The sequence below is a fragment of the Miniopterus natalensis genome, chromosome 8, assembly GCF_054644295.1.
Source record: "Miniopterus natalensis isolate mMinNat1 chromosome 8, mMinNat1.hap1, whole genome shotgun sequence".
Taxonomy (NCBI): Eukaryota; Metazoa; Chordata; class Mammalia; order Chiroptera; family Miniopteridae; genus Miniopterus; species Miniopterus natalensis.
The window spans coordinates 73,981,868-74,004,662 of NC_142088.1; the positions used below are offsets into that span (position 1 = coordinate 73,981,868).

Below are 22,795 nucleotides of genomic sequence, written 5' to 3' on the forward strand. Positions count from 1 at the left end.
GGAATGAGGCTGGATAGGTGGGAAGTGGCCAGAGCATGGAGGCAGTGGAGTCCTACCTTTACCAGAAGGACAATAAAAAACAACTAATGGGGAAATTCAGAGTTCAGGTGACAGTGTGAAACTAGGGGAGGTGGAGTACCAGTGACTTTCTGAGGATGACGTCAGGAAACATCACCATGTTCTGCTGCCACCAAATCCAAATCACACCCATTAGATCCAGGATCTAGGCCAGATAGCCCAAGAGCCAGACCCATTACAGGAATTCAATGTTCAGAGGACAAGAAACCACGAAGAGGCTCTCACCTGAACAACAGGAAATATGTGAATAAAATCCATCCCCTGGATCTGATGAGGCTCCAGCTGGTGTGGACACTTCATTCTTGGCAGAACTGAGACAATTTTTTCTGATAGAGCTCTATTTGCAAAAACAACAAGCAAAGAGTGAGAACATACTAAGCGGCCCTTACAACATCTCTCAAGTCTGGGCAGCATCCCAGAAAACTCTGGGGCTTCTCAATGCCAGACCATGACCAAGTTTCTCCTGGCTTACTGCAAAACAGAAAAAACAAGCACAATTTAGATGTGTGTGTGCATGTAAAGCGAAAAAACTGCCTTCATCCTTTATTCTAAGACTGTGTGCTTCCTACATTTTATATTAAAATATTTTGTTTCTCTATGAAATTATAGTGATATTTGAGGTAGTAGCTATTATTTTATAACACCTTTACATAACATAAAAAGTTATCAGTGTCCCATATTCTTTTGCATTTCATTTTACTGACCTACTTTTTCCAAAAGTCTGGGAACCACTAGGTTACACATTTAAAAAATTGTTGTAGCCCAGCTGGGCATGGCTCAGTGGTTGAGCATCGATCTAGGATCCAGGAGATGGAGGTTCGATTCCCAGTCAGGGCATATGCCCGAGTTGTGGGCTCGATCCCTGGAGGGGGCCGTGCAGGAGGCAGCCTATCAAAGACTCATCGTTGATGTCTCTCTCTCTCTCCCCCATCCCTTCTTCTCTCTGAAATCAATAAAGATACACTTAAAAAAATTGTTGTAAATATCAGTTATGCAAGAAATAATTACCAGACTTGTGCTAAGTGCCCAGAATATTAAGATGAAACATGAGGCTTCAAGCTCAAGAAAAAATTGATGTTTCTATCTCTCTCTCTGAATTCAATAAAGATATATTTAAAAAAAAAATTGGACTTCTCTGGTACAAAAGCACTTTTAAAATAAAAAAGTTGCCTTTAGTTTTTTGATACTCTAAAATCAATGCTATATTTGGGGGAAGCATGTATCCTCACTCTTTTTTTCCCAGAGAGAAATTTCCCGCTTCTTATGAGGGACACTGATCTCTCTCCAACCTTTACCTCAGTCCTCCCCCTTAAAGGCTGGGAGTAGGAGGGAGGACTCAGGCTCCCTGAGGTCCTGAGGCATCCTCCCTCTGCTGGAGAGATTTTCAGCTCAACCTGAGCCTGGGTGGGACAGTTTTATGGCAGGAGTGATAGAAGGACTTGTGTGCAAGCCCATTTCACCACAGACTTAAGCCTCCTTCTCTAAATCTGCTGATACTTGATCTCCAACAGTCTTCATCTGTCTAAATTGAGTCAGATTCAAGGGGAGTGCATAAAGGTTATTTAGGGGTTCTGCTAAACCCCATAGCCATGGCAACAGACCAGGAACCTTGAGAAACACACAAGGCATGGACCTACGGGCCCAGATGGAGAAATGGGGGCTCAGCCTACGTGGATAGTTTAGGTTATATCCTCATTTAGGACCCTTAAGAAAGATCTCAGCCAGTTACAGCAAACACTTGGCCTTGTTTACAAGTGTAGAACTCCTTGCTAATACATGAAGGCCCTGGTGAATGAGGTCACCAGGTCTTACCAGATGTTTCAAATTCAGTAAGTTTGGAGTTCACCAAAAGTGCTCCTGGCCAAAGAAATCTTGTACATCTTTATCTTCTTGCAGTTCCATAAGCCCTCGCAGGAGACAGGCACTCTTAAGGCCAACATCTAACTCAGGCCTGGCTGAGAGCAGTTATCTTACCTATGTTCCCTTAGTAGGTTTCATCTCCTCAGACCTGGTAGAAACTAAATAATCTAGGGACAAAAGCTAAATGGCTCCCCAGGGAATGGTCCCTGGAGAACAAACTGCAAAAACATTTATATGCAGAAAGTAGCTATACAAGGTGGGACCAAGGTTAAAACTGCAGAAGGAAACAGCCACAGCCCAGCTCCACTGATCTGTAATATCAACATTAAGTCCAATATGTTAAGAGAATACAATTTGGAGAGAGGAAGACTGATACCCTATGGTACACATTCACAGAAGGTAGGAATTATCCACCCAGGATGGAAGCATACAGGAGGTGTGATTTATCCAAAAGGTTCGAGATATGTAAGAAAACTGTCATGTGCTCCTCAGCCACTTCTGCAATCCCTCCTTTCTGAGCAGCCTGTCTATGGTTCATGTGCATCTTTCTCACTGGGAAAGCCTGTGGTTGTCCAGCTTTTCCTGGGGCTCGAATTGGATAGTTTGGCAGGGAAATTTCCCCGCCCCCCCAAATGTATCTTTATCGATTTCAGAGAGAGGAAGGGACAGGGAGAGAGCTAGAAACATCAATGATGAGAGTTGTCATTAACCGGCTGCACGCCCCCAACTAGGGATCGAGCCCACAACCCAGGCATGTGCCCTGACCGGGAATCGAACCTCTATCTCCTGGATCCTAGGTTGATGCTCAACTGCTGAGACATGCCCGGCCAGGCAGTAGGGAAATATTAACAAACCCATTTGGCAAAATATCTAAGGCTCTCTCTCTGATAAACTTTATGTTTTATTTTCATCTCCAGAAGACTCCTATACTTTGAAACTTGAGAGGGGAAGAAATGGGTACTTAATTGGCGCTGCTCTCCAAACTCCAAGCTTAGCAAATGAAAATAATCACCAACCCTGGCTTTGTGTCCTTGCTCCAGGCAGGCCTTAACTATTTATACACGTGAGGGGCCACCTTTCCTCTTTGCTATATTTTGGTTCAGTAGGAGGAAAACTCCCTCTGGTGGCTACAGGTCTATGGGTTTGCAGAGAATTACTGCTTGCCTATAACCATTCAGTAGCTTAAAAAACGAGGCGTGGACCCCCAGCAACAACCAGCCCAACCCTCTATCTTTAGACAAGGTTCTCCCTGGCTACTCCTCAAAGACAGGTTACTTTCCCAGTTCATAAAAGCCCCAAGGAAAGGATACTGCAGGTCATCTCAGAGTTTACAACCCTCTTAAACCTGCCTCCCAGAAATGACTGCCACATCGGGACAGTCTTGGCAGCACATGGAATAACCTGAAGGCACTAAAGCTGCCTGAAGGTAAAGAGGTGGGGAAAACACCTCTAGGGAGTAGGGGACAAAAATCAGGAAGATTTCCTACAGAAACCCACCAGTCCCCATCTGGCTTCTCCCTGGAGTTCAAGGTAAATCCTCTGACTTTCTGAAAATAAAGGGAAATGACAACTGCAGAGGTCACCAGGCAGGCTTCCTAGTCTAAGATTTTAACATGCGCATTTGTCATTACAGGTGATTAGTCTGATTCTTTAGTGTTCAGTGCACTGTTTCCTCAACCACTACAAGCAGTTTAAAGGAGAGTGAATTAAACCTGGGTCTAAATTCCAGTTCCATCACTTACTCTGGGACTTTTGGCAAGTCACTCGGTCCCTCTGGTCCAATACTACCATCATAAAACGAGGGATAAGCCATGTCCTGCCTACTCCAAGGTTGTTGTGAAGGTTAAATAATAAAAAGCATGTGCAAGTGCTCTGCACACAGGGGCTTAGCAAATGTGTGTTGTTAAAATGAACTCAATTATAAGCCTAAAATTTCATTTTTAGATCTTGGAGCATAGCCCCTATGATAACAGGGCTTTAGGACAGGTGGGATGGAGGGGAGAAGCTCATGGAACCCTCAAGAAAGAAGTAGCAAGGAGAACAAGGCCCCAGTGGGCCCGTATGGGAGAGCCTGAAAGATAACCATGCCCTCACATGCTTCCCATGCCCATCTGTAAGCCATCTTTAACCCATATGCAAGTGTTTTTTCTTAAGGGAGAATCAGGCTTCAAAAAAATACGTGAGTCACAAAATCATTCAGATTGGAAATCACTAACCCCTATTCTTATAGATAAGGGAACCGAGGCTTGCCCCAGGTCACACAGCTACACGAGGCAGGGCTGGGAGCAGAACTGGGGATCCCAGATGGTCTAAGGAGATCACCAAGCCCCTGGTGAGCTATGGAAGACCAGCCAGGGAGCTCTCAGGTGAAATCTCTAGCAAGGAACCATGCCATCTCTAATGAGAGGCAAAGTGACGCTCTGTCTTTCACAGAGACAACAGGGAGGGAAAGGTTCTCCTTTCCTCACCCTATTCAACTTCCATTCAAATCAGCTGCCATTAGAAAGAGATACACGGCAGTTACCAGAAACTTTGATCAAGAAAAAGTATTAGAGTATTTGAACAGCACTACTCATCAGTGACGTGTAAATCAAAACCACAATGAGACAGCACCTCAAGCCTTTTAGAATGGCTGTCATCAAGAAGACAAGAGAGAACAAGGGCTGGTGAGGATGTGGAGAAAAGGAAACTTTTGTGTACTGTTGGTGGGACTGTAAAATTGGCCTAGCCACTATGGAAAACAGTATGGAAGTTCCTCAAAAAATTAAAATTAGATCTACCATATGATCCAGCTATTCCATTTCTGGGTGTATATTAGAAAGAAACAAAAGCACTATCTTGAAGAGATGTCTGAACCCCCATATTCATTGCAGCATTATTTACAATAGCCGAGACATAGAAACAACCTCAGTGTCCATCAAGAGATGAATGGATAAAGAATATATAGTACATGCATACAATGGACTATTATTAAGCCATAAAAAAGAAGGAAATCCTGCTATTTGCAACACCATGGATAGTCTTGAGGGCACTGTGCTAAGTGAAATAAGTCAGAGAGAGAAAGGCAAATACTATACATCTACTTAACCAAACTCATAGTAATAAAGAACAGATTGGTGGTTGGTAGAGGTGGAGGGTAGGCAAAATGGGTAAAGGTGATCAAAAGGTACAACGTTCCATTATAAGATAAATAAGTTCTGAGGATGTAATGTATAGCATGCTGACTATTTTATCAACACTACACTGTATATCTCAAAGTTGCTAAGAGAGTAGATCTTAAAAGTTCTTATAAGGAGAAAAAAATTTATGCCTATGTGAGATGATGGATGTTAACTAAACTTATTGTGGTAACCATTTAACAATACATATATATATATATACACACACACACACACATCAAAGCATTATGTTGTACACCTTAAGCTAATACAATGCTATGTGTCAATTATATCTCAATAAAACTGGAAAAAAGTTTTAAAAAAGTGTTAGAAATAGCCTGAACATTAAAATAACTCTTATATGCTACCTGTATGACCTTGGCTTCTTTCAGTCCCTGTTTATAATCTATAATTACCTGTTGTAATGAAAATTAAAATATGTAAAGTATCTAGCACAATTTCTGGCACACAGCAGGCATTCAAAAGTTACTCTCTCCTCCCCTTTTAGGCTCTTCCATGGCAAACCCTAACAACTTACATTTTTTGACCTATTGTAGAGTTTTCTTGAAAGAGTAAGTCAACATCTACGTCAAAGTTGCAAGTGGTAATGCACCAAGTCATTCCTCCTACCACCTGCAAAATGAAGAAAATATGTGTTTTCTCTTTCTAGTTTGGGGGAGGGGAAGGTGTGAAGGTGTGAAAAAATATAAATATTTTTTACAGACTCAATGAATACACAAAATTATGTACTGTTAGAGAGTATTTATGTCCCGACTCTATCAACTACAATTCATCTAAAATAGCTCTGCGGAATAAAACTTTCTGCAGTGATGAAAACATTCTGTATCTGCACTGTCCAATACAGCAGCTGCTAGCTACATGTGGTTACTGAGCACCTGAAATGTGGCTAGTGTGACTGAGAAACTGACTTTTATTACTAAATGGAATATCATGGACTTATTTTATACTGAAGAAGACAGACATTAATTCTTAGGTGAGAGAAGTCTTAACCTAGTTTCAGGCAAGCGCCAGATTCCAGAGAAATTATCTGTTTAATGGACCAGACATGTGAGTAGCAAAACTGACATTTTGTGGCTCATTACTTAATTTCCATCTACCTATAGGAGATGTGAATCCCTGCTCTACTTTTCTCACAGGATTTCTCTGAGATGGAAATGAGATTAATGCCAAAAATCCATTTTGAAACAAAATCCTTTTCCAACACAGCTTGATGTTTAAAAAACAAAACAAAACAAAACAAAACAAACCAATAGTGAATCTTACTCCTGGCTCTCTTGTAGACTCATGTGAGATGCCTAATAATATACAGATTCCAGGCCTCAGCCCAAACCTAACTGACCAGAATTTCAATGGGTGAGGCCTAGACATTTGTATTCTAAAACAACCCACAGTGATTCTGTTATGTGCAGCCAGGGCTGTGGACCACTTGAGCACTCAACACTTTCTTCCACCAAGAAGCTTTCCTGGCTTGCCCTGACTGACCTGGAGGCTTCATTTCTGTGTTCAGTTCACTGCAGTAGTACTTAGTGCATTGTGCCATTTATTCTATGCATGTGGTTTACTTGTCTCTCTCTTCCCTATGCTACAGAGGTCGAGCCCTTTGAGTACAGGGTGTCTGTCTTATCTTTGTGCCCTATTACAATGCCTTGTGCATAATAATTGTTCAAGATTCTGCTGAATTAAACTTCACCCCATAGTGACTTCTCCCTCCTCCAAACTAAGTATTTACCATCCATCCATAGAAAACCTGGCAATTGTCTTGGGATAGCTTCTTATTAACTCAGATTATTTTATTTTACTTAAGTTTTATCTTCCCACCCAAACTGTTAAGTTCCTCAAAATGAGTAACTATTTCACTTGCTTATTGATATATTATTATTTTTTTAATAAGGAATTTGAACACTTCCATAATGAATCTGAATAAAGGAGAAATGGAAACATGAACAAGGAGAAAGTAAAAACACATTATCTCCCTCCTTTCCAAGGTTAACCATGCCATCCTGACAAAAAATAGCCTAATGGTTACATTACAAAGATTTCCTCTTACCTTATCAAAAGGTGACAAACCTTTAATTCTTGCCCTGAAATACCCAGCTGCAACCAAGAGCTCCAGAATTTCAGTCAACTTGACATTTTGTTCTTCATCTTCTCTTGTTTCTACCTAAAACAAAAGGCAAAAAGCCGGTAAAAGCTACCTCGAATAAAGAAACACCAGGTGTATCTCCTGATGCTACAACATTGCCAGGTGACACTAGTTTATCACTACAGTCATGAAGGAGCATGGGGACACAGTGCTGCCAGAGTTTCACAGAAGAGACCCCCCAGTTGTCAACGAGCTGTGAATCATCATAGGTGGGGGCAGAAGACAAAGGCAGCACAGCCTATTCACCAGGTGCTGAAGGAATCCAGAGAAACGAAGATTAAGGCACATTACCTCCCTGTTCTCTAACACATGGTATACTGACAGGCCTCTCAAGTAGATTATAAATTCCTTACAGACAGGAACAAGGGGGTTTGTTTTTTTAAAACTTCATATTCATTTTGGTTCCAGTTATTTTCAAGAGGGGCAAGAATAAATTCATATATGTATGCCTTTCTACACTTCTCTGTTTGATCTCTAAGGCAAATATAAAGGAGACTTTCAACCCAGAGATACTAAAGGGTGACTGCTGCCATGAAACAGGACTGCTTAAAAAGTAATAAATTCACCTAATATATTTAAATAGAGATTTGATTTAGCAATTTTAATTTATATCCTACCTTCACTCCCAGGTATTTATTTTCAAATCAAATATATCTAAATATCCTAGTACTTTTGCCTCCATTACTTTCATGAGCTGTGCCTTTCCTCCCTTGCATCACTGCAGAAAATAAAAAATCACTTGTCTATATAAAACACCACCAAGATAGCCTGGTTCATATCCTTGTACTACCACTTATGACTAGTCCCTTACTTAACAATGCCTGTTAAATCTTCCTTTACTAAGCATCTCACATTAATCCTCCCTTCCCTTTTATTTATACTTCATGCCAGGTCTATTGCAACTGCTTCTCGATCTTTCTTCTCTGTTAATTTGTCTTGCTCATTCATACCTAAATCACATCTTTCACATCATTATTTCTTTAGCTCATCCTCTGGCCCTTATCATTAATGCATCATACATTGTCTATAAGATAAACTCCAAATGTCTTAGTTTGGCATCCAGGTCTTTAGCCGTACCCTATCTTTTCAGCTTCATCCTTCACCTCCCCCCCAAAACAATCCAGACATGGCTCTGGCCAACCTAGACAAGCACTGTTCACACCACTCTCCTTCTTCTAATATTCTCTGATCATGGAGAAATCATCCTCAAATTCTCAAAATCATCAGGTTTGATACCAAACCTGACATGGTCATTTCTCTGAATTTCTACTTTATTTACACTTCATATCATTCATACAATTAAGTAACACCCTCTTTTGAGTGGCATGTCTGGTGTTAACGAACATGCCTGTCTTTCCAAACAGACTATTATATTAGCTGGCTCAGGAGGGGACCCATACATTATTTACCCATGTTAATTCCTCTGTTCTGAAATAGCACTGGAATTCAAAGACGCACTTATCATAGAGTGACATGCTCAATCACTGCATATAGTGCATGACCTAAGCCAGTCAAGTATTAGCAAAATGTTTTCATAGTCATGACACTGATAATAGAAATTCAAGTTTATTTTGCAGTACAAACTGCCAGGAAAGGGAGTATACATATTAACATACAGTTGAACAAGGAATTATTAAAGTGACTGTTAATCCCTTGCAATGGGGGTTGTAGGGGTGACAACCATGCACCAGTACTCATTTAATTTAACTCTCAAAATGATGCTTGGTCCAACTAGCAAAGATTTGAAGGTTAGCATTCACCAGTTATTAGTGGACATGCAAAAACAAGGTAATATTAATTATTCACACCTTCTCTTCCTTGGCAAAAGACCTACGATGGATGAAAAACAGCTACAAGTGGAGAAACTCAAATAAAAGAGACGGTAAAGAGCAATTTATGGTTCATACAGGTACAGAGGGGAAAAAAAGGAATAATACAAGTATTTTCTTACAACTCTTCGGATGTAAAACAGGAAGCCTTCATTTGTTCAGTCATCATATATCATTAAAACACTTCTAATAAGAGGACAGAACATCAAGGGAGGATCATCCTTGCCTCAACTTCTATCCAAGGAGCACCCCATGGAAGACACATGGCCCATGCTTCTCAGCCACTCAGCCCCAGAATGGAAAATATACTTTTGCAATATAACCTGTGAAATACTTTTTGTCACAAGACACTGAATGAATAATGCTAATAAGACTTCAAATTCGTTTCACAGATTAACCCTGAAACAAAATAGAGAAGAGCATGACAGAATGCCCTCTTGAAGCCATACAAAGCCACCAGGCTGGTTAATACATCCAATTGTTAGAAAAACGAAAATTCTGGTAAAAATAAATGACTGTGAGCTCCTAAACCAGGCACACTAAGTTTTCACTTGCCTTGTATTGTAGTTCATGTAAGGGGGAGGGCAGGGCCAAGTCTGGCTATCTTTCTACCCTCCACATACATACCATAAGTGGTTTAAAAACTGAAGTTAAGGAATAGGACTAGTAACAGTTTAATGACACAGACTATATGTACTAGTCTTTTATTTTTTAAAATATATCTTTATTGATATCAGAGAAAGGAAGGGAGAGGGGGAGAGAGAGAGAGAAACATCAATGATGAGAGAGCCACTGACTGGCTGCCTCCTGCACGCCCCCCACTGGGGATCTAGCCCACAACCCAGGCATGTGCCCTGACCAGGAACTGAACCCCGATCTCCTGGATCCTAGGTCAATGCTCAACTGCTGAGCCATGCCCAACTGGGCTATATGTACTAATCTTTGACTAAATGATAACTTGATTATAGAGTCACCCTGTCTGCCTCCTAATTGCCAAGAACTGTCCTAGGCTCTTGGAAAAGTGACAAATAAGACCCAGTCTCCTAGCAGAAAAGGGCTAAACAAAGTTTATTTCAGAAAGATCCCCACTGGTAGTGGGACACTGAATTGGAAGAAATTATGGTAGAACCATGGGCATCAGACAGGCGTCTAGAACAAAAGGCCCAGCAAAACCTTGATGAGAGCCTAAAACAAAGAAGTGGCTAAAAAGAAATGCCCAATAAACTACCACAGCGCAGAGGCCAGCATTCACAATTCCTGGCTCCATCAGAGCAACTCGCATGTAAGGTTTCACCTAACAGGAGATAACAATGTTACACTTGTTAGGATTTCCTAAGATAACAACAAAATGGACTTGAATTCTGGGAACACACACTGACAGGTACGTCTACGGTTCCATCACTAACTATATCCCCAGCTTTTAGGCGCAGAACAGTGATCTCTCGAAGCTAGTGGGTACTCCTGAGATGAAAATACTGGGGGGGGGGGGGGGGGGTGCAGAGAAGCAAGATTGGCGACCGGCAGCTCGGAGCGAAGGAACCACTCACTGCCCAGAAATCAGTCCCCCTGCCAAAGCCCTGCTTCAGAACGTTGAGAGATTCCATTTCTTCCAAGAACCTAATAAACTAGCTCTCGAGTAAATCAACTGGAGAGAAGGCAGATGTAAACCACGTAGCTAAGTGATATTTGCACCCCGAAGGAAATGCACTTCCCCTTTATTCCCAGCCAATGTGGAAATCCGGAAACCACTGACGACCCCGTCCCTTAGCACGGCTGAGTGCTTAATAACAAGCGCCTCTGGGAGGAAGGGCACCCGTTATCTTCTGGAGAAGCGGCGACGCTTCCGCCAGGTGCTGCGTCCCCCGGCCGCACGGCCCCGCCGCCACACCGCACACTGGCCGCCGCGGCGCGCAGACCCGGCCCGGCCCGGCCCGGCCGGCAGCGGGCGAGGCCCCCGCGTCCTTCTGCCGCCCGGCCTCAGCGGGGGCGCTCTGCAGGGGGGCGTCCCCCGGGCACCCAGGCGCGCGGGGCTGGCCGCCCGTCCCCCCACCCCCCGGGTTCCCCAAGGCGGCCGCAGGCGCCAGAAGGTCACCGCCCTTTGCACAACCCGAGCCGAGACAGTCCCCAGGCACGTCTCGTGACTCCTGGCGCAGCCCCGGCCCTCCGGGGGAGTCCTGCGGCGTCGAGGGTCCGGGGAAACTGCCCCGAGGAGCAGGGGAGGTGGGGCCCCGGGGCCCGCGGCGCCTGGGGCTGCGCTGGGGCAGTTACTGGGTCGGGAAGGCCACCCGAGTCCCAGGACACCGGGGGACCGCTCAAATGAGTTCCGCCCACGCAGGAGGACCTGCACGGGCCCAGCGGACCCCGCCCGGGCTCGCAGCCGCGCGCACACCTGAGGAAGGGGGCGGGGCGCCCCGCAGGCGGCCGGGATCCCCACCGCCGCCGCCCGCCGGCTCGGCCCTCTCTCAGGACCCCGACGTGTCAGGAAGACGGGATTGCTTACCTCCGGGAGGCCCTGGCCCTCCGGCCCCTTGGGCAGCCCCATGGTCCGGGTGGCCTCACGCGCGGCGGCACCGACAGCCACGGCGCGGCCGGAGGAAGCCGTCCCCGGCCGTGAAGCGGCGCCGGGTGGAGCGCAGAACGGCAACTTCCTCTGCCGCCGCCGCCGCCGCCGCCGCCGGCTCGGAGCGCCTCTGCCCCGCGGAGCATGCGCGCTGGGCGGGAACGCGGGCCACTGCGCCTGCGCGAGGCCGTCCGCCGAGGCGCGACTGGGGGACCCGAGCGCCGCGTCCCGCGCCGGGGCTGACGTCCCGCCGGAGCCTCGCGCCGGGCCGGCGTCTTCCTCCCAGGCGCTTTAGAAAAGGGACTACTCTGCGTCTTGGGGAACTTTTCCGTTCTGGGTCCCCTCTCTGCGGCTCACGGGCATGACTCAAGCGGGTTCGGTTCTCAACGTGAGCCGGGCCTCGGAGGCCGCCTGGCTCCGGGGTCAGAGCCCGAGCGCTGGGAGCCTGGCGACTCGCCTCGGCCCGGGTCTAGCTCAGCATCGGGTGCCGCCTGGCTGACGTGCACCTGGGCAAGCTTCTCGCTCTACGCACCAGGAACCGGGCCCCGAAAAAGGTTTCTTCACTCCCGCCGCCTCCCTGAGGTCCGAGCCAGAGCATCTTGTTCCCCAAGAAAATTCTTCTGGGATAATCCCACCCCCCCAGCTTCTGGTCTTTGTTAAAGGAAGGTCCTCTGGGGAGCGGACCCCAGTGTTGACCTCCCCCTCCCCCCTCCCCTCCCCCTCCCCCCTCCCCTCCCCTCCCCCTCCCCTCCCCCTCCCCCTCCCCTCCCCTCCCCTCCCCTCCCCTCCCCTCCCCTCCCCCCCGTGGAACCTGCAGCCCGGGTGTGTGCCCTGCCCCCAATGGGGCGTCAGGGACCATCCAGCCGACTGCGCCCCCGGCCGGAGCAGCGCTGAGAACTCGGGGTCCCCCTCAGCGTGTGTTTGGGGAGGGGCAGGAGTGGGGGCCCATGAGCGTCTACTCAGCAAATGTTTGTCCTTCAAGAAATTCTTTGCGCTGTCCGTTCTCCTGGAATGTGTCCTGACAGCACAGCGATGCCTCTGGAACCAGAGCACACAGCGATCGGAAGGGCCCTTTGCGCGGCCGTTTCCTCCTTAAATGTAGTTAGCAAATATTGCTGGCAAAACTTGGCGCCACCCTCTCTGGCGGGGTAGCTCAGTGGGTTAGAGCATCCTCCTGATATGCCAAGGTTTGGGGTTGGATCCCTGCTCAGGGCACATACAGGAATCAACCAATGAATGCCTAAAGGAGGGGAACAACAGAGTCTCAAATCAACTAAAAAACACCCCAAAACTGTGTGCTACCTCCCCCAGTCCCCAAGAATTAAAAAATAAAATTGAATATGTAAATTGAGGCATTGACATGAGAACTGTTATGTTTTATGTGTATTAAAAAATGATGAAATAGAAGTGACCTCTTGCTCTCACCCATTGTGAAGCCAATGAAACTCAATTTCTAAGGGACCCACTCTCATAACTCTCCAAATGTGTTATTTTTGTAATCTTAAAATTGCCCTTCCCTGAGATGGTATAGAACGAGGGAGAATGGAGAATGGAGGGTGATCATTTGCAGCCACTCATTTGGATGACCAGACAGATACTGATGCCTAGGGACAGGTAGCAAAATCTCTCAGCAGGGGAGTCTAAATAGCTGTCTATAAAGTAGCCCAGGGAACAGAGCTACGGAATAATAGCACTTGGGTAGGCTACACAGGACTCCCCCTATTGTAAATGCTTTTGCAACGTTTTAAATAAACATGAGCAGCTATCTTTCCCAGTAAGAAACTGTCCTGTTTTAATTCTCTGGTAAGGTGACGGTAGCAGACTTGAGTTGACAGCGTGTTTTGTTGTTTTTTTCCTAAGATCCCAGCAAAACAGCTCAAGAATGCTTGAGCATCCCACCTTTGAGAGAGAAACCCTGTACAGCCTTGGAGACAATGTAGGTTTCTGAGAACTCTCTTGGATAAATGCATCTCTCTCCCTCTCCCCTGGCTCAGGGTATCCATACACACATGTTGTCTTCCTTGTGGGATATTTGGGGCTTAGGGATCATCTGTCCCTCTGCACATCCCGCACAGAGGTATGTGATGTTCTTCTAAGTGCAAGATTCTCCAGAACCTCACAAATACTTTTTTTCCTGGGTAAAAGGGTGCATAGTAAAGAGCTTCCTGTTAAGATCACCTTTATCCTGGGTGAAGTTTACTATAAAGCCTCAATCATTCTGTCCTCGTGTTTCTCTTGGTCCTTTCACTCTGAGCTCTTGCTGTGACTAAGAAGGGAAATCATGAAGTCTTGAAGCAGGAAGGGGCTTTAGGAGGCATCGAGTGCAACTATGTGTGTTTAGAAAAGTAGAGTGACACAGTTCAGGTCACATATCATGTTAGTGGCCCTGTAAATGTCTGCTTTACAGTGTCTTTTTATTCATCCATCATCTGTCCATCCATCTATCCATTCATCCACCCAACTATCCAACAAATGTTCTGAATCCCTTCTTTGTCATTGACTCAAACTTGTGGCATGTTGGAATCACCTGGGGAGCTTTAAAAGCTACCATTGCCTGACTGAGTTCCACCCCCTAGAAATTCTGATTTAATTAGTCCAGGGAGGAACATAAATATTTACTTTTCTTTGAAATACATTGTTTTACACATAAGACAATATATATTGTTTATATATAAACCAATACGGGGGATATATACTTGGGCAAGCCAGTAGCGAACTGTGACCTCATTATTATAATGTTTATAGAGCACAGTGGCACACACAATTTAAAATTCATAGAGTCCTTAAGTTAAAAGAGTTCTTTCTGAAAATTCTTTTTTTTTAATATATCTTTATTGATTTCAGAGAGAGGAAAGGAGAGGGAGATAGAAACATCAATGATGAGAGAGTCATTGATTGGCTGCAGCCCACAACACGAGCATGTGCCCTGAGCGGGAATCGAACCCCGATCGCCTGGATCCTAGGTCGATGCTCAACTGCTGAGCCACGCCCGGCCGGGCTGAAAATTCTTTATTGTATGCCAATCTATTCTCAAACAGTAAAAGTTTACAACACACTTTTTATTGGGGAGGGGGAGGGTGAATTTTTAAAACTTCACAGGTAATCCCACTGAGCAGCCAATTTGAGAACCACTGTTCTCTGGTGCTGGAGATACTGCAGTCAGCAAACCAGACAAGATAACTACTTGTAAACATGTAGTTTACAAGTAGTACTTGGTTTAAACATGTAAACCAATGAGATAATGTTGAGTAGAAATAAGTGCTCTGCAGGAAAAAACCAAACCAGTGTAGTATGATAGAGGCAGAGGCTCCTTTAGATGAAGGGCTCTCGGGTTTGAGGGGAGACCTACGTCCCGAGAAGATGCTATGGGAGCATCTCAGGGAAATACATTCCAGGCAGGAGGTGCCTCTGGAATGATCTGGACATCTTTCCTCTGCCCCTCCAGATCCATTCTCACCCCTCTCACCTTGCCTGCTGCTATACAAGGCTGGCCAGAAAGGACCTCATCAGCAGAGTTTGGAGTGTGGACATCTAGGTGTGAAGATCTGGGGTGTGGATCTTGGGAGGGGGGGGACACACCTAGGTTATGGGGCCTGAAGACTAGAACCTCAGTAGAGATTTGGTAAAATGTATCAAGAATTTAAAAACTATCCCTGGATATGATAATTCCACTTTTAGGATTTGTGGATAAAGATCTTCATCTCAATGTTATCTATTGGAGAAAAACCTGCAAACTATGTAAATAGCCCATAAAAAGGGAATGGTTAAGTACATTACATTGTAGTATGTCCACTTGAAACATCACACTGCCAGTAAAAATATTCGTTGCAGCAGGCCATGAAAGACAAGGATGGGAGATGAGGCTATCTAAATATTAGCAATGTTTTGCCTGTCAAAAAATCATTATAACATTTAAAAGGCAAACTGGAAAATATTCGTTGCCTGTGACAAGAATTATTACAAATGAGGAAAAAATGAATAGAAAAGTGAGCAAAAGACTTGAATAGAGAATTCCTAAAAGAAGCTGTCACAAAATATTTAAAAAATATATAGTCTCAGCTTTACATTAAAAAATTAAAATTGGGAACCTTTTTTCATGGAAGAAATAATGTTTTAAGAACATTAAACTAAAGCCATAGCACGTCCTAGTCACTGAGTAAGTTTTTGCAAAGATTCTGGCAAAGTTAATTTTTTAGCAAATATTCATCGAATGCCCACTGTGTGCCAGGCACTGAGAAGGTTTCTCATTGGGGTGGGGGAGTGATCCAGCACCCCAGGGGCATTTGGAGTTTTCACAGTGACTGGGAGGTATTACCAACATTTAGCACCCAGCTGTTATGGATATCAAGTGTCCTACATTGACTTTGAGTCAAGAATTGCTTTGGCAAGAGGAATGTGGGAAGATATGAGATCATGCCAGTTTGGGGCAGAGGTGTTAAGAACCTTTTATTCTGTGTTTCGTTCACTCTCTTATGCTCTTTCCATTCATCACAAGAACATATTCAGGCAGCCACTGCCCCCTCGCCGGGACCCGTGAATGAGAACCAGATGTGAGAGAAAAGGGAGCAGATCAGAGACCCGAACCCAGCCAAACCCAGCCAGGCCAGACTCATGAGTGGGGTGTCAGTGTTTGTTGTGAGCAGTGAGATTTGGAGAGTGTTTGCTAAGCACTGTCATCACAGTGTAACTAACCAATACAGGGAACAAGAAAGAATTGTCCCTCCAAACGCCTTAATGCTCCATTGAAAAACACTGGCTACAGAAAAGGGAAAAAATGGAGCTGTGGGATGAATGTGCCCAGTCAACAAATAATCACACCAAAAATTGTATGATTGTATGTTGAAAAAGTGCCATTAATGGCAAGTTGAAAGGTGGGGTGAGAAAGAGGAGCGGAGCAATGATTCTGAATGGGAAGCTGTGAGAGCGTCTAAGACAAGACCTGGGGCGGAGGAAGAGTGAGACTCAGAGCAGGGGAAGCACTGCAGGCTGAAGGGCCTGTGGGCAGAGCAGGAGGGGCTGGGGGGGCCTGGGGCTGGAGCACAGAGAGCAGAGGCGGTGGGGCCCGGCCCAGGCAGGACCTTGGGGACCATGGGAAGGGGCTTGGATTTCACCTAAGCACAGTGAGAGCGATCAGAGGCCTTAAAGAAAAAAAATTTGTAGACATATTAGTCCTACCATTGGAGTCAGGTCTGCCCTTGGTCTGTAGAAATGAACTTTGAGTTCCAAATGTCCCCAGTGACAAGGTTGCTCATGTAAAACTACTACTGTCATTCATGTTACAGGGACTCGGTGAACAAACACAACTAGAATCTAACCCTTACACCCTCTGAAAATGGAAGGGAAGGAAACAATGAATCAGGGAACGCACTTTGAAATAATTTACACTTATATAACATTATCCTAGGACTTCCAGTTTCTTAAGTGTCCATGTGAAACTAAATGAGAGAAAATCCAAAATTACTTTAGAAGAGAGACTGAAAAATCATGTTTTTCTGGATCCATAGGAGAGACTTCTTAAATAGCAATAAAGACACATTATACTTTTTGTTCAAAATCAAACGATAAAAATAATTTACTAATAAGATTCATACATATGTTATAGATTTTTTTTACCTTTACTTTCTTGGTAAAAACAAAACTTACTAACATGTTTCTGGGTTATTTTATCAGACATGTTAACATCAACAAAAATACTCTAATTACTCTACCAACAAATAGAATAACATGGAAGTCATTAATTTATAAGATTGGCATTTAAATAAACTAAAATTATAAAAATCATCCTAAAATTATAATCCTAAAAGCGTCTATTTGAACCATTGTATCATCTCTTAAACCCAGTAAAAATAAGAGAAAAATAAATCATAATTACATCGGTAGAGAGAGAAAAAGCTACCTTGTTGCAGTTCTGGATCTTCAGAAGTGGACTCATTACAAGGTGGGATCAAGTTGGAAGGTGAATCACTTCTGTCTTCAGGTTGTGCGGGCCGAGGACTGAATCCAGTGCTTGGTGTGGCCACACTTCTTGTTGCCAGTGGAAGATGTGATGGGTCAGCAAAGACCCTCAGTGGAGAGAACTTCTGGGGAGGTTCTTCCTCACTTTCCAGAATGGGAGGAAGGACAGGGTTCTGTTCTCAAGGACTGCACATGTGGCAAGGAGTGTTCATGGCAAGCACTGCTTGGGATAGAAAAGTACTAAGTATGACCTAAATAGTCATCAAAAGAATAGATACGTAATTTGTGGTATCTTTATACAGTGAATTAGTGTACAGTGGTGAAAATGAACTAGAGTTACATGTTTGAATATGGATAAATATGAAAAATGTAGAGTTGAGTTTTTAAGAAAAGCAACACTCATAACGATTTGCTAAGTTTACATCCAGTGCTTATGGATACATAAACTGTAGTAAAAGTGTGAAAGCTTGCCTGGGAGTTAGGCTCATGATTTTGGTTTTCCCTGGGGAAGGGGCAGGAAGGAGGCCCCAGAGTGTCAACTGTATCTGTAATGTTTTATTTCTCGGGGAAAGAAGATTTAAGGCAATTATGATATAATGCCAATATTTGATAAATGTATGTGATAAAGAGATGATTAATTATAACATTTGTATTTTCTGCATATTTTAATTATTTTATAATAAAGATATGTTGAAAATGAGATAAAGAAAAACAGCCATTAAAGTGAACTAGAGGCAAGAAAGAAGGAACAGAGGGTGCAGACTCCTCTTTGGAGAAGTTTGACTATGAGTCGAGGGGGCAGCATGATTGATGGAGAGTGTTTTTCTTCGGCTTTTTTTTTTTAAGATGGCAAAGACAAATATTTTCTATTAAATTACAGGCAAGAAGCCAGTTGAGGGACAAAAAAAAAAAAAAGATTGAAAATACAGACCTGAACCTTAGAGCACGGCTGTTACAAATCTCCCTTAAAAAACAAAACATGTTTTGCCCCCGTAGGGTGTCAGCTCCTCAAGAAAGGACAAGGGCTGTGTGTGTCCTGTTTATCTGCATGCTCAGAACCTGCCTCGCACAAGTGCACCACGGATGGACGGGTGGACGGGTGGACGGGTGGGTGACGGACGGGTGTGTGAAGGGGTGAAAAGCGTCAAGCGGAGTAACATTCAAACACTGTGCGCATCAGAGTGGCCACAAGGTGGCAGATGTGACGGTCAACGACAATCTTCAGAGAAGTCCAAGTGGTAGCTACTAGTTATAATTTCTCTCTTAAGTAAGTGGAACATGCTCAGTATTAGGTGGAAATTGTGACTATCCTGTCATCTATTGGTTTCTCATTTTGAATACCATTAAGTCAACTTAGTTCTTCCTGGAAAAGAAGCTCTTGGTAAAATAAACAAAAATAAATAAATACAGTTGTGTTGACTGAATATGTGTGTCCATCCTGAAATCCAAATAAAATGATGGAAAAAGTATGAATCTACAAGGACAAAGAAAATGGAAAAAAAACACAAAAAACTGCTATTATAACCATTTTATTGAATTGGTTATATGTGTTAAGGTACAAGCAGGAAGCCACCTGTTTTTTCCCATCCATCTTCTTTAAAGCTTTTTAAAACATTTTCTTTCTTCCACACCTGGATGATATCTTGTGCAGATTCTAAGGCTCTTCTGGGAATTTTGTAGGTTAGAATAATCTCCTTTTTAGATATTAAGAGGGGCAATCTACTCTAGTCTTTAATCTTTTATCCAGTTCACACCTTCTCCCCTTCCTCTCTCTGGTCTGACCTTGAATTTTGCAAAATGGAAGGAAGAGGTCATGGTCTGTTTTTGTCTCTCTCACCCAGCTCCTTCCCCCATTTACTAATTAATGCTTTGCCCCACCCCCAGTGCCATGCTAAGGGAAACGGGAATTAGAAGAGAAGAGGAAAATTGTATTTGAGCGGGCTGTTGGACCTAGCATTGAGGCCTCTGTGTGGCACGTGTGCCAAAGCTGTCCCTTTCTGAGGGATGTGCTTTTGAAGGATTTATTTTGAGTACTGTCTTGTGGGACGTCTGAACTTGCACTTAACTGTGGTGCAGCTGATATTTCATGATGTTCCCTTAGTTCTCCTTCCACCTACTCCTGATACAAGCTCATCCTGCTAATTCAGAACTCTTGGGTGGAGTCGTTTCAAGTTCACTTTTACTTTGCTGGTTTCCTACTGAGTTGCTGAAAAACTCATGAATTTCTGTGCGATCTAACTATGGAAGCTCAGACCGTTTCAACTCTAGTTCCTTCTCTGTTCTACAGAAGCATCACCAGACAGCCCCAGGTGATTAGAAGGCGCGAATCTCTTTGCCCCTCCATGCTGTCCAGGTTGCAGCATAGATCAGGCCCACAGGCTTCTGCAGCTGAGCAGAAGCAGGCTGGGGGCTGAGATGTTGGTCTTCACCCATGGCAGTGAATCCCAGGGTCTGGAATATGTGTCTTGAAGCCTCCCCGTGCTGGCCCAAGTGGTGGAGTGTAGCATCCACTTTAAATGTTCACACTCCCATGTGTAACTCTTCAAAAAAAAAGCAGAAAATGCAAACTCTGAAGAGTCTAGTCTTTTTATTTATTTGTTTATTTGTGTATTTATTTATTTTTATGTATGGGCTAATGATAGGAAGTGGGCTCAGGACTTGTCTTATTGTCTCATAGTGAGTCCTGTGTGCATGGTCTAGCATCTTCCTTTGGAATATGGGACTACATTACATTCTGGGCTTTGAGCCTCAGTCAAAACTCCAAATTTATTTTTAAAAACTTCAATTAACACCCTTGTATACTCTAATTACATAATTATAATTACTAATTATAATGAATAATAATTAGAATATAAAAAATAGAGTTCTTAGAAATTAAAAAGTGATAGCTGAAATTAAAAATTCGTTAGAGGAATTGGAAGATAGAGCCAAGGAAACATCCAGGAGGTCAGACGTTCAATAGAAGACAATAGGGGAGGAGATTTTTCAAAGAAATAATAAAGAAATGTCCAAATTGAAAGGACCCTCCAAATACCATGCATAATGAGTGGGAAAATGAGTCGCACCAAAGCACATTACAATGGCATTTTAGAACACTAGCGAAAAGAGATGATGCTAAGATTTTACAGAGAAAGACCAGATCACATAACAAAGAAATCAGAGTGACATTCCTCAACGGTAACACCAGAAGCTAGAACACAGTGGATCAATGCACTCAAAATTCTAAAGAAAAAGTATTTTTAACCTAGAATTCTATACTCTAGTAAGATTTTGATCAACCAGGAAGTAGAATAAAAATATATTTAAACATGCAAAATGTACTTGCTAGCTGTTTATTTTATTTATTTTTTTGGGGGGGGTATATAGGAAAAAAATTTGTTTGAATATATACAAGTATATTAAAACATATTTTTTTAAATTTTATTTTTGTTTAAAATATTACAGATGTCTCTTTTTCTCCCCAGTGACCCATTCCAACCCGTCCCTTCCCCCTCCTCAGTTCCTCTCCCCACCATTGTCTGTGTCCTTGGGTTGTGCATATATGCATATAAATTCTTTGGTTACTCTCTCCCCCTCTACCCACCCGCCCTCCTCCATCCCTCTGACATCCGTCAGTCTCATCTATGCTTCCATGTCATTGAGTCTATTCTGTTCATCAGTTTATTAAGTTCTTTAGATTCCATGTATAAGCAAGATCATGTGATATTTGTCTTTCTCTGCCTGGCTTATTTCACTTAGCATAATATTCTCCAGGTCCCTCCATGCTGTCCCAAAGGGTATGAGGTTCTTCTTCTTTACAGCTGCATAGTATTCCATGGTGTGAATGTCCCACAGCTTTTTTACCCACTCATCTACTGATGGGCACTTGGGCTGTTTCCAGATCTTAGCTATTGTAAACTGTGCTGCTATGAACATAGGGGTGCATATATTCTTTCTGATTCCTGTTTCAGGATTCTTAGGATACTTTTCTAGGAGTGGAATCACTGGGTCAAAAGGCAGCTCCGTTTCTAATTTTTTGAGGAACCTCCATACTGTTTTCCATAGTGGCTGCACCAGTCTGCATTCCCACCAGCAGTGCACCAGGGCTCCCCTTTCTCCACACCCTCGCCAGCACATGTCGTTTGTTGATTTGTTGATGGTGCCATTCTGACAGGTGTGAAGGGATACCTCATTGTTGTTTTAATTTGCATCTCTCTGATGATTAGTGATGTTGAGCATTTTCTCATGTGTCTCTTGGCATCCATATGTCCTCTTTGGAGAAGTGTCTATTCAAGTCCTTTCCCCATTTCTTAATTGGGTTGTTTGTCTTCCTCTTGCTGAGTGCTATGAGTTCTTTGTACACTTTGGAAATTAGCCCCTTATCAGATTCATCCTTGGCAAATATGTTTTCCCAGACCGTGGGGTTCCTTTGTATTTTGAGGCTGTTTTCTTTTGCTGTGCAGAAGCTTTTTAGTTTGATGTAGTCCCATTTGTTTATTTTTTTCCTTTGTTTCTCTTGCCCTAGGGGATGTATCAGTGAAAAGTCCACTACGTGGGATGACTGTGACTTTACTGCCTATGTTTTCTTCCAGGATTTTTGTGGTTTCGTGACTTACATTTAAGTCTTTTATCCATTTTGGGTATATTTTTGTGTATGGAGAAAGTTGGTGGTCTAGTTTCATTCTTTTGCATGTATCTGTCCAATTTTCCCAGCACCACTTATTGAAGAAACTGTCTTTACTCCATTGGATGCTCTTGCCTCCTTTGTCAAATATTACCTGACCATAATGGCGTGGGGCTATTTCTGGGGACTCTGTTCTGTTCCATTGATCTATATGCCTGTTGTTGTACCAATACCAGGCTGCTTTGATTACAATGGCTTTGTAGTACAGTTTGAACTCTGGCAACGTGATCCCTCCCACTCTGTTCTTTTTTCTCAAGATGGCTGCAGCTATTCGGGGTCTGTTTTGATTCCACATAAATTTTCGAAATGCTTGTTCTAGGTCTGTGAAATATGCTGTTGGTATTTTAATAGGAATTGCATTGAATTTATAAACTGCTTTGGGTAGTATGGACATTTTAATGATATTAATTCTTCCAATCCATGAGCATGGTATATTCTTCCACTTGTTTAAATCTTCCTCTATTTCTTTTTTCAGTGTCATGTAGTTTTCTGAGTACAGGTCTTTTATATCCTTGGTTAAGTTTAGTC

The 22,795-nt window shown here is 43.5% G+C and overlaps 1 protein-coding gene across 3 annotated transcripts in view; it reads right to left on the reverse strand.

Annotated features, from left to right (window-relative positions):
• Window positions 1-11,697, reverse strand: part of CCDC93 (CCC complex scaffolding subunit CCDC93) — an 81,709-nt gene extending 70,012 nt beyond the window's left edge. The window contains exons 1-4 of one of the 3 annotated variants that reach the window (XM_087819901.1): window positions 11,590-11,697; window positions 7,165-7,278; window positions 5,635-5,729; window positions 304-415 (exon numbers count right to left, since the gene is read on the reverse strand). In XM_087819901.1, the coding sequence (XP_087676027.1) occupies window positions 304-415; window positions 5,635-5,729; window positions 7,165-7,278; window positions 11,590-11,631 (363 nt within the window). In that variant the 5' untranslated portion in view covers window positions 11,632-11,697. The remainder of the gene's footprint in view (window positions 1-303; window positions 416-5,634; window positions 5,730-7,164; window positions 7,279-11,589) is intronic. The other 2 variants (XM_087819900.1, XM_087819899.1) reach the window with 2 other exon arrangements.
• Window positions 11,698-22,795: the final 11,098 nt, after the last annotated feature.